General features: G+C 35.5%; 1 protein-coding gene across 8 annotated transcripts in view; it reads left to right on the top strand.

Moving 5' to 3' along the window:
• PAN3 (poly(A) specific ribonuclease subunit PAN3) overlaps positions 1 to 12,680 on the top strand; it is an 80,468-nt gene that overhangs the window by 45,310 nt on the left and 22,478 nt on the right. For all 8 annotated transcript variants that reach the window (XM_066989736.1, XM_066989734.1, XM_048072843.2 and 5 more), the window contains 6 exons: positions 5,834 to 6,081; positions 6,627 to 6,731; positions 7,358 to 7,415; positions 8,534 to 8,695; positions 8,962 to 9,078; positions 9,165 to 9,266. In XM_066989736.1, the coding sequence (XP_066845837.1) occupies positions 5,834 to 6,081; positions 6,627 to 6,731; positions 7,358 to 7,415; positions 8,534 to 8,695; positions 8,962 to 9,078; positions 9,165 to 9,266 (792 nt within the window). The remainder of the gene's footprint in view (positions 1 to 5,833; positions 6,082 to 6,626; positions 6,732 to 7,357; positions 7,416 to 8,533; positions 8,696 to 8,961; positions 9,079 to 9,164; positions 9,267 to 12,680) is intronic.

Here is a 12,680-nt window from a genome sequence, read left to right as displayed (position 1 = left end):
AACCTGTGGCAATCTATCTCAGGAACAAGCAGCATTAGGTAGCTGCCAAAAGACAAAAGGGCAAATAATGTAAATGTTTAGTGTTTTTTAAAAGCAGTACTGGCAATTACTGTCTGTTCGACAGAACTTCAGGCTTTCCTGATAGCAGCAATAAAAATCAGTGCCAATATGAAAGGAGCCAGCACTTAGCTAGTGAGATGGTGTAACGATCAGAACAGGCTAGGAAAGTGATTGGTGCTTCTGCCGACCAAATGAACATAATGCGGTACTGTGTCTGATTTATCCTATATTGTGCTGTACAGTCTTATTGGAAAACTGTTGTGTTTATATGCCTCTCAGCCTTGTCACCTGGATTGAAAAGTATATAAAGGATTAAATAGAATACAGTAAAATGATCCACTTTTGGAAAGTATCCAGTGGGATCTCAGAGGGATCCTTCAAAGTCCAATTTCTTTACTATCTGTAAGTAATACTTGAAAGGATAAGTAACAATGTTGATGAAAGAAGTTCTTACAACAACTAGAGGTCTGAAAAATACAGATGCCATTGCTGAAACCTATCTAGATTCAAATACTATTGTTTGTTTAGGAGAAGAGGGATGGGGGAGTCTTCATAAGCGCTAACTTCAGGCAAGACTAGCTTGTTTTCTTGCTCTTTCTGTGTAGTTATAGAGAATATCAGTTCAAAGCTGAGTTGGGTGCTTTGAATTGCTCTAGAAGCTTCTTTCTGTACACTGAGTATGGAGTTTTCTGAACCGAAGTATGCAGTGTAAATAATACCCACAGATACTTGTTTTTAAGTGGCTTAGCTGCCAGTAGTATACAACCGCAAAAACCTTCTGCTACCTCAAGGTGACTTAGCAGCTGCTCTTTGTAGAGGACTAGACTCTTAAGTACAAAATCAGTATTTGTGTGGGGAAACTTTGCCATCTGGGTTATACTGGATGTCAGAATAAAGAATTAAATGTGTTCAGAAATTGTCATTAAAATGGTGGTTGGAGGTCTGTTATTGGTTTCATTTGAATTTGCTTTTGCTTATCAATGTAGAGAGTTTACAAGAGTTTTCCTTTAAATAAAGGTATACACCATTTAACTGGAAGGAGACTTATTCTCCAGCAGAACAGCTTTCAGGAAAATGTTGATGATTTAAACATTAGCATAAGATTAAGATTACTTACATTAGTTTACAGAATACTGGAAATTAATATTTCATATTAAATAAGGAAACGTAGGAGGAATAATTCTTTAAAAGATCCATACTTCAATTCAACCATTGCAAAGTAGAGAACAATCCTTTGATTTCCCTCATGAGGATGGAAAATATTAAGTTCTCTTACATATCCAATTTCTGAGATCTCCTTAAAGGCAGGTGTAAATCAAAAACATTTTTTGACATCTAGTATTTCATAAGTAACTGGTCACAAAATTGAGTGTCCCTGGAAAATATTTTTTGCATCCGTCTTGTCAACAATACTGCAGAAAGTAGAACAGACAACTGAAACCTAACCTGTCATGGTGGGTAACTCATATCCATACCTGACACTTCCATTAGGATACAGCATGGAAAAAAGCTACTTCTTCCACGTATCTACTTAGATAAGTGCTTTCTAGCATAATCTCTACACAGAGTCAATCTTCATCTCCATAGCTTTAAATAAAATATTAAAACAGTGAGATAAAATACCATTTAAACAGTTGGAGAAAACTAGTGTCAGAGTTCTGAGCAGATCTCCTTCATCCTTTCCAAGTGGTCTTTTCTTAAGCTCCCCTGGATACTGCCTTATTCCCTCTCCTTCTGTTCCCATGCTAGTAAGTACTTTCTGTTTAGCATTTGCGTGGGAAATTTAGTCTTCAAATAGTCTGTTGAAGACTTATCCTACCCAGTTCTCTGTAGTAGTTCCATAATAATAGCACCATTAAAGCATGGCAACAAAGCATATCAAGGAAATTAATGGATGTCATCAAAGTGATAAGACATCGCTGCCAAGTTAACCTTGAAAGAGATTAGATGTATAGCCCCCAAAAGAGAAAGTGTTTGGTTTGGTTTTCTTTAAGCTAGCTTATAGCTAAAGGGTGATGGCTTTGTCATTGGTGTAAATTACAGCAAATTGCTGATTCTAGAGCTTCTGTATTTAGTTGAAGACAGAATCTGAGCCCATACAGAATGCATAGATCCTGATAGCAGCTGTGTACACCTGCCAGATGTTAATACCGTGCATGTGCCTAGATCTTGATTCTAGTCTTGATTCTAGCAATCTGAATCTGCAGGCTTAGGAGCCAGGAGGCACAGAGCCTGCTGTGACCTCTCATACCAAGTACAGCACAGCCGTGCTGCTGAGAAGGTTCCACAGTCCTAGCAAAATAATATAAGGAAGGCAGAAAGACTGTAAAATTATCTTTATCTTTAATAAATTGAGGAGGAATTTATGACTATAATTTTTTATGGAATTAAGCAGATTTAATTATCTTGAAAATACACAGCTACAATGCTAATGATCTATTAGAAAACAATTTTTACTGAATTTAACCATACTGCTTTCAAGAGATCCTTGAAATAGCCTTGAACTATTATTAAGCTCAATTTGTCATTTCTCAGTGTACCTAGTAGTGTAGAGTATCTCTAAAGTACAGAACATAATCATGATAGTATTAGACATTTGATTTCTGACCTCTGACTGTTTTAACATCCTAAGTTGTATAGGGATTAACATCCTTAGTTGTATAGGGATATGGTTGTAGTTGAGTAAATTTGTAGACAAAGGTTTAAAAACATACATATTTAAAAGGTTTTAAAGGTTTGAAATATATATATATATATATATGTTGGATTACTCTCTTTTGAAATGCTAGTTGTAGGCTAGCTGATCTCCATACAAATGAGCTGAATGAAATCCTGCTTCATGGTAAACTTTCAGTGACTCTAAAAACTTTAGACACTGAGTCCTTAATGAGAATTCAAGCTTGATGTCTTTTCTTTCATGCTGCTCATCTGTAGAATTATCAAATTCAAAATATAACTTGGCATTTAACTTAAGGCTTTGTAGCATGCAATACATTTATTAAACACGTACACCTTGTGAAATCTTTGGGCAGTGTCTCAAATGAATTTCAAAGTCTAGTGCTTCTCTTTTGTCAGTCTCAATGAAACTTCAAAAAACAAACAAAAAAACAACAACGCAAGAAGAGAAAATGTAACAATAGGGAGGGATAATATAATACGATCTTCCTCTGTGTAAAATGAGTATAGCAGCAAGGGCTCCAGGTACGTGTAGGTAACCTGCACTGTTGCAGTGAATATTGCAAAAAAGCTTGAAAGCCTGCAACCATTTACATGTTGGTATGATGACGCTTTTTTTGGTGTGAATAACCATGAAGCAAAAAAAGCTTTCTCTTGCAACTTACCTTTCAAGGTAGTATTTGACTTCTTCGTTAGAATTCACCAATACAAGGAACTGTGTCATCTACTAGAAAAGAGAGCTCTCGAGAAGGACAATTTGAAGCACCTTACAATTGTATTTTATGTAACTGCACCTACACTGGTGCAGTTACATAAAATACAATTATGCAGTTACATAAAATACAATTGTAAATAGAAATGTAATTGTAGCTAGATTCAATCCCCACTTTTTTTCTTATGCCCTCATGTGAATAAATGTTTACATAAAATTGCAGTGTTGAAAACAGTTGGTCTAATTCTGTGAGCTGTGCTCCACGTTCACCACACTGTTACCCCATCATAGGCTCATTGCTGTCTTTTTCCTTCATGTGAGTCAGTAGGAATACCATGTTCACCTTTATATAGCAGCCACTTTCCTTCATTTTTTCTTGAAGTAATTTCCATTTGCTGCCTATTGCAGCTGTTTGGCTTGAGTTCTGCCATCTCATCCTATTTTATTGTGGTTAAATATTAATATTAGTAAGATTTTAACTGGGTAAAATCCTAATGAAGTTGGTGAGATCTGCTTGAGTTTGTGCATCTAAGTTATTTTTTACTTACATAGTTACATAATGGAACTGACATAGAGCTTATTTTTTTCTTTTACGTATGACTTTAAGTATTAATAATTAAAAGTCCAGACTCTGCAGGATTTAATGCAGATCTCAAAAGAATCTATCACCTTGGGTATTTGTTGCCTCTGTCTGCCAGAACCCACCACAGTGCTAGCAGCAAATTTCTTGTAATGCATAATATAGTGTTCTAGTAGTATGAAAATAAACTCCAGTCAAATTTCTTTCATATCTTGAACTGATTATGTATGTTGGCAAATGAGAAGCCCATATGTTTTGCCTGACAGACTATTTTCATTGAACTCTCAAGGTCCTTTCAAAATCAGACATGAATGAAGTTAGAAGGGCATTGAAAAGGACTTGTGTAACTGATCATCTTTCTTTTATTTCACTCCCGCATTAATACTCAAAGGCATTCAAGATTTAGATTTGTAACTATTATTTGGCAGGAATAAATTTTTAAACTCTTACAGTGAAAAATGTTTGAAATTGTATCTTTCAGAGCTGCTATTTTGTACTTTCTTAAAAGAATAAATTACTAAGGAGACCCATCTAAGGAGAAAGATCTCAGATTTTCATATGATTTACATGAAAAATCTTATTTCATCAGAAATGCTTAATCAGAGAAGTAATTGTTCTGGATTACTAGTTTTTGAGATACTAGTGAAATGATTGGAGTTAAAGGTCACAAATATTCTGCTAATACAATGAGAAATAACATGGCTTCAGATTATTTTTCCCAAGTACTGATTGAATTATTAATACCAAAATTGTTATTTGCCTTTATAGTTTGTGTTTAAAAATAATAATAAAAAAAGTTGGGGAGGAGAGATCTGTTGTAGAGGTGGGACACGAATATGAGAACTCATACACGTTACTGATGGTGCATATTTGTCAACTTTTCAAGTTCTATATCAACTTAAGTTGTATATCAGCTTTAAAAAGACAAAGCAGAGCTAATAAATAGAAGTAATTTAAGCAAATATCTGAGAAATTACTGACTTTTTAATTAGAGGAGAATTCTCAGCTGCATGCGTGTGGTACAAGTTGCCCTTGTTTTTCACCTTATTAATGCACTATGTTTAGAAGCTAGGCTTCTAAAGTTTAATTGCCAGTATTCTGTTAAGCCTAGTGTAAACAGCGATCAGTAAAATCACTTTAAACAAATTATATGAATACCCAGCAGATCTCATATTCTGAGAAGTTATCTATCCTTACATAACAAATAGATCTTCTGGAGGGTATTTTTTTATTTGATAATGACAGGAAAATAGGTGATTTCTCCCCTGAAATTATTAGAAGTAGTGTATTGCTTATTGCTTATTTGTGTGCTGTACTAACTCTATTAATAGGCATTCATAGTTGTGGAGTTACTTCTAGTAAAATGAACACGTGTAAGATTAAGTGAATTAGAGCTTGGCAAACTTCATGAATGTTCCTGTAACTGTTATGTAAACATTCATTTATCAGGCAGTTGTTAATATTTTCTCTGTGCAGTTTAATAAACTCTCTTCTTCCAGACAAAGCATTAATTTGGTTCATCTCCTCCCTTTCTACTGTTTTTCCAGTTCTTCGTGTGTACGTCCCAAGTCCTTAACCCTTTTCTCTCTGAACGTAAATTTTTTTCAGGAAAATGTAGTTGTTCCGGTCTTGCTCTTACAAGCTTACATACTTGCTCTTGGTTTTACACTTAATTCTTCATAAAGATGTACCAATCCTTAAACCTCTCACCTGCTCAGAGTAATATTTAATTCTGAACTGAGTGTAGTGAAGTTTGTAGCAATGACAGAGATTTGATCAAGAATATCTCCTTGTGTTTCTCTAAGGAATGTCACTGTCAGCAGGATCTTCTCCTCTTCATTCCCCCAAAATAACTCCTCATACATCTCCTGCTCCTCGACGAAGAAGTCATACTCCTAACCCAGCAAACTATATGGTGCCTACTAGTGCCTCTGCTTCTGTTGCTAATGCTGTCTCCCAGCCTCCATCTACTGGCCAGGTGATCCAGAAGGAAACAGTGGGTGGAACGACATACTTCTATACTGATACAACTCCAGCACCTCTCACAGGAATGGTATGTTTGCTTTTAATGCAAAAGTACATAGAGCTTCCAAAGACTGAAATGATTAATACTATAGAGGTTACTTGCAACACTGTGGAACCCTTATTCTCTAAAGATTTGGCCTTTTAAATGTTGACATTGTTCGCAGAGATCACTGAAATTTAAAGACCAGTGAACTTTATTGTGTATTTTTCATTTACCTTGTATAGAGTCTTGTTTTTATAAAGTAGAGAAAGCATTTAATGCATCTCAGTGGATATGTACATAGAAAATATCAATTATTTCAAATTGCTTTCATGTCTGATAGATTAAAGGAATCTTATGTATATAATGGAGGGGAAAAAGCATTTAGAAAAATGTTATGTGCTTGCACACGCATCATTGAAATCATCAGTAGTGAACATCACAGGAAGAAACTAATGCATCTGGCAGTGTATTTGTAACATGCGCTGTGCCTGAAGATGTTATGGTTCAGTAGTTTAAACTAATAAGATGACAAAACTCTATTTTCCCTATGTTTAAGGATTTTAAACTGCTTAATTTTTTTTTGCTTTTAGGTATTTCCAAATTATCACATTTACCATCCAGCTGCACCTCATGTTGCTTATATGCAGCCAAAAGCAAATGCACCTTCCTTCTTCATGGCGGATGAGCTCAGACAGGTAAGATGATAGAGAATTTAAAGGAAAGTCATGTATCCTGGAGAAAAGTAGAAAATCAGCAGCAGCGGAAGAGAAGTAACCACTAAAAATTGGTGTAGTCACTTTTCCCAATGAAGAATTTTAAAAATCTAGCTCTGTGGAGGATAGAGGATTAGGGTAGGTTTCAGCACATGTGACTGCAATCTAACCTGCATGCCATGATTTCCTATATAAATATTCTTACTTGTTGCATATTATGTATTAGTATGCATGAATGATCTATGTAGCATTCTCTTAAGCTGTGATCCTATCCAGTTTTAAAGCCTTTCACTGAAATGAAAGGTGTTAGTTAATGAGCCCTTCTCTGAGGGTTGGCTATTACTGTACTTTATTTCAGCTTTACTGTAGTAGATGCCTCTGTCAATGCTAACTCTTTAGTTAATTTCTTGAAGGGAGGAGGTTAAAAAAAAGACTTCATATTGTCATTAACTTTTTCAAGCTAGTATTTTTTCCCCACCCTGGGACATTTGCATCAACGTGCTATTCTAGTACAAGTAGATGGTACTTCAAAGGCAGTGTACTGTTCATTTATCAAAGATGGTGAAATGCATTATAAGGTTCAAAACTTGACATAATTTATTCTTCAGGAACTGATCAACAGACACTTAATAACTATGGCCCAGATTGATCAGGCTGATATTCCTGGTAAGAACTTATTAATTTCTTATTAAATTAAAACGTAATCACTTCATTCTGCAACTGTGTGTATTCAACAATACTAACAGTGTCTTGAAACAAAACAATAACAAAAGAAAACCACAAACTCAACACACCTGTTCTTAATCTTTCATGAAGTTTGAGCTGTAGATAACAAGATACAAAGTATTTCAGAAATAGGAAATTTGTTTCTTCTATTCATTTTTTCTTCTGTAACTTTCTTCTGGTTTGAAACTCTGAAATGATGGGGACTGCTTAAAATTAGTGAAACAGAAATAAACATCAAGGCAATAGAGATTTTTTGTAAAGCAGTATTGTATTACTTTGTACATGCATCCTCTAAAGAAATGCCTACTATGCGTTTTCAAATGCTGTACTAGCAAACTTGGTTGTTTTAAAACAAATTGGCTGGCTTATCAAAGAGGCTTTGTACTACTTGTTGGCAGGCAAGAGGAACAGTATTCATTGTAATTTTTTTTGAGAACTTACAATTGATTCTGTTCAATTTATATTTAAACAAACTGTTTTGCTTGCAGTACCCTTTCTTTTCAACTGCGTGTTTAATATGATCATGATACAGTCTAAAATGCAGTTTAGTTTTCTAACGCAGCTAAGGTACAAGTGTATCTCTTCTTGCAATCTCTTAATCTGATTTGTAAGTCTTGAGTGCCTCACTGTTTCTGAAACCAGTATGTTACAATGCAAGATTCAGGTTTGTTTTTTTTTGTGTGGATAGGGTTCTTACAATGATATGAAGTCTATATGGAAATTGGTGCTTATCCATGAATCTTTGTAGGGAAAAAAACACAACACGTCATTCAGAAGGGTGAATTTTTAAGGCAAGTGAGAAAACTGCAGATGAAACTCTGCATCTATTGTTGATTTTTACTTGGTGTAACTATTTTATGAGGACAGTTATCAGTGTGGAGTCCCTTCCAGAAACATACATTGATATTAAAGCAGAAATAGTGGATTTTAACTTTACATTCACATAAGAGATGCAAAGAATTTCTGTGTTAGTGACATAATCGATTTAATCTCTACTCTTAATATTTTTTTCAAAGATAACTGATACCCAATATGTTTCTGTATGTATGCTTATTTAGCAGTTCCAGCGGAAGTGGACAGCTACCACAGCCTCTTTCCTTTAGAACCACTGCCACCACCGAATCGGATACAGAAAACAAGCAACTTTGGGTACATTACGTCATGCTATAAAGCTGTAAATAGTAAAGATGATCTGCCATATTGCCTTCGGAGGATACATGGTGAGAAAAATTAAGTTGACATTTTTTTTAAATGCCAGTGCTATTTTTGTTTAAATATTTTGAGCTACATGTGAAGCTCAGAACAGCTTTGATAGAATTATTCTGTGGGGCCTAAGAGAGCAAGAAGATCCCATAGGACTAGCACTGCTAGGCATGCAAGTCTTATTTTAATGTTTAATTGCTTTTCAGTAATTTCAGAAGACAGTTCAGAAAAAAATCCCCTTCCCCCAAACATTATATTTTAAACTGTTTTTGATCTTTTCTAGGTTTTCGTCTTGTTAACACAAAATGCATGGTATTGGTTGACATGTGGAAAAAAATTCAGCACTCAAATATAGTAACCTTGCGTGAAGTGTTTACCACTAAAGCATTTGGAGAACATTGTAAGTTTTTTTTCCCCGACTGATGTGTTTAGACTTTCTTCTAGATATGCTTGAGTTAGTAATTGTCACATGTTTCTATTTTTAAGCTCTTGTGTTTGCATATGATTTTCATGCTGGAGGAGAGACTATGATGAGCAGACACTTCAATGACCCTAGTGCTGATGCCTATTTCACAAAAAGAAAATGGGGTAAGGAAAACACATTATCATACAATACTTCTGTAAACTATTCCCACTACTTGATTAGTAAATAACTGATCAAAAGTAGTTGTTCATCTTAATTTTTTAGCTGATCAGTTTTGCCATATTATATAATCTGGTTGGGATCAGAATTTTCTTCATTTTCTATTTCTGAATGAAATTTTTGAATATCTATTTTTTAAAATAACTTTTTCCTTGAGTTAAACTATTCAGTTAAGGTAAATAAACAGCTTTTTCTCTTGGTCACATTTGACTTCGATTCATTTGCAAAATTAAAGTCAGCTTGGAAAGGAATTTACAATTCTTTGTCTGCAGGGTAACAGGTTTGCACAGGGGATTGGGAAACAAGAGCTCTGGGTCCTAATTGCTGGTCTGTCACAGAATGACACCCGACACTGGAGATGTTTTGTAAGAGATGTATGCTTTGTCAGTGTGATGTTTGTTGAGGTGTTCTCCAATTATAAAATCTTTTTTTTGTAAAGCATTCTGAGGACTAGTTTTAGGCAGCGCTTTGTTTAATGTTTTGAAATATGAAGTACTAGTTGAAGACAAGAAATGGACTGAAAAAGTCTCTAATATATTATTTTCTGACAAAAGCTCCATATCATAGGTCTGATGTTTTTTTTCTTTCGGATGTGTGCTCTGACTTCAAAGGAGTCGTTCAGGCTACATCTACATTAATGAGCAAAACCTGTCACCACATATTATGTGGCCCAGTGGAGTTCATATCCATGTGGCTAAACTCTTCCCCTCCAAAATAGTACACTGTCAATCATGCTATTAGAACCAGTTCTTGACCCATACAGTCCCACAGAGTGAATTCAGGTGTTGTCAGGAATGCAGCAGGCCAAAACTGTTAAAGGCCAATACCATGCTGAGAACAAAGCACGCTAACAGTTGAAAAGTATCACAGAATAATTTAGGGTTGGAGAGTACCCTTGGAGCTTGCACGGCCCCATGTCCTCTTACCTGGACCAACCTTGAAATCAGATCTAGCATATGGATGAAGAGGGGACACTAATGAAGCCTGTGACCTGGCCTTGTTTATTAGTGTAGATGTTCAATAGTGTAGATGTTATTAGTGTAGATGTGCCTAAATTGTCTTTAGGTGGCGAGTTGTTAAAGAGAACCAAAACTAAGGTTTCTACTTTATTGTGGCTGTTGAAATTAGAGCCTTTACTTGTGAATTCAATCTCTTTCAAAGGTTGGGAAACTTCATTTGGCTATCTGGTAGATCAGAGTATAATGGATTATTAGCTTGTGAATATACACTCAAAGGCTTGTTAGGTCCCTTGTACATTGAATAGTCCACACTGGCTTTGCACTGAACTAATATAAATAAAGTTGGAACTTAGGTTCCACCATTGGTTTTGGTGGTAATGTCTCAGGACAGAAGAAACACTAGATCAACTTGTCATATCTTGTGGCAAGTCAAACAATGTAATTACAAATTCAGTGAACTTGATGTGAAACTCATTTGGTAGGATAAACATGGAACGCCTACTGCTAGGTTAATCATGGTTATGTGCAGGACTAGACTTCTGAGTGTCTCCCACCTGTGGTTTTCAATTTCCATGTAAATCAGTCCTTGTTATGTTTTTACACCTCTCTAGAGTATTACATAGAGAAGATTGATGTCTGCTCTAGATAAATTAATAAATGTATAATAAAATTATTTTGCACACATTCATTTCTCACACTGGAAGAGAATAAGTTTTGCTGCTATAAAAGGCAGTCATGCCTCATTAATATATTGAAGATCTTTGAAGGAAGATCCAGTAGATATCATCTTGGATTTTCAATGACATCCATCATTCTCTTTAAAAACAAACAAAAAAAACCCACCACCACCACCAACAAAAAAACCCCACCCCAAAACTAAGTTGTGATGATACAAGAGAAGTCCTCAGTTAGGCTGATAACTGGTTGGAAGGTAAGAAACAGAGTGAACAGTTGACTTTCACAGTGAAGGGAGGTCACTGATGGAGTCTCACAAGAATGTGTTGGGAGTTGTATTTCTTAGCACATTCACTTATCCATATTGAAGGTAAATAATGCTCTGTCAGCGTTTGCTGATAACACCTAGTTATTTGGATTGTTTAAAAACAAAGGCCAATTGTGATAGATTGCAGAAGGATTTTAGGACTGGAACTCTTGGCAAAAATCTAGGGGATGAAGTTCAGTGTAATAAATGTAAAGTGAAGAGACTGAGGGAAAATAATCCTAATTTTAAGTATAAATTGATGACCCCTGTCGTGGCTGTTACAACTGAAAAATAGATGTAGGGTTATAGTTAAATGGATCAAGGTAATACTGTCCTCTTGAATATGGATATGGAATTGTTGATTAAGAAAAGAGTAAATGATGAAATAGAAGATGCTGTAATTAAGATGTGGTTGTATCACAGATTTAATACCTGTAGTTGTGGTCAACTTTAGCCACTTTGACTGAAATGAAGGAATAAAAAAAGTTCAAAGGTGACAGGGGTAATCAAAGACATGGAATAGCATCAGTACAAAGAACAGCGAAATGGAATAGTACTTTTCCTGCTCTTGAAGATGGGAGAGGAAGATGGGGTTGAAAATAACTGGAATATGGTAGGTGTCTGAAAATCTTCGGGGAAAATAAAATAAGCAGCAGCTGTTTTCTGTTTCTTTCAATACAAAAACTAGGGACTGGCAAATGAAACGAAGCTAGCCAGGCAGCAAATTCAAAACCTGGGTAAAAATAATTAAGTCGTATAAATTTGTCACTAGCTATTGTGGACATTTGAATGGGTTCAAGGGTAAAGTATTCTTACTCACAGAAGAGAAATAATTTGAGAATTGTTAACTGCAAAGACCATCAGGAAGTCTCAGAGCTGCAAAACACTGGAAGATAGCGAAATATTCTGTGTTCATGATCTGTTATTTATTGTGAGCTACTGTTTTGATTTTAGCGTACGTCATTGAAGCAGGCTAGTGGGCTACCTATTTGACGCAGTGCAAATTTCTTCTTTAGGTAGGGATAGTCTTTGAAACGGAAAATAAGGCATCAATTTCTTTTCAGCCAGGAGAAAGTCGTGTTTCATTAAAACATACTATTGCATCCTCCTTGAATATCACTAAGTTCTGATAACTCTCTCCTGCCTGTGGCTCTTCCAGTTTTTTTTTTAATTTAGAAAAAAAAATCCCCTGCAGTTCACCAATTTTGCCAAATCTTTCTGCACATCTTTGCTCTGGCCTTTCTTTTTTGGTAACTTGTGCTTTCTAGTCTGATCCTCAGTAGAAGGAGCAATTTAAGAGAGAAAAATAAGATTGCATACTTGATTTCTCGGAATTGCCTGCTTTCATGGATCCTTTCTCCATCACCTCACAGAATTTCTTGGCCGTCTGCCTGCCTAGAGGAGACATCCAAGAGAAG

This window comes from Anser cygnoides, chromosome 1, assembly GCF_040182565.1.
Source record: "Anser cygnoides isolate HZ-2024a breed goose chromosome 1, Taihu_goose_T2T_genome, whole genome shotgun sequence".
Taxonomy (NCBI): Eukaryota; Metazoa; Chordata; class Aves; order Anseriformes; family Anatidae; genus Anser; species Anser cygnoides.
This window is presented reverse-complemented; position numbering and strand designations above follow the sequence as displayed.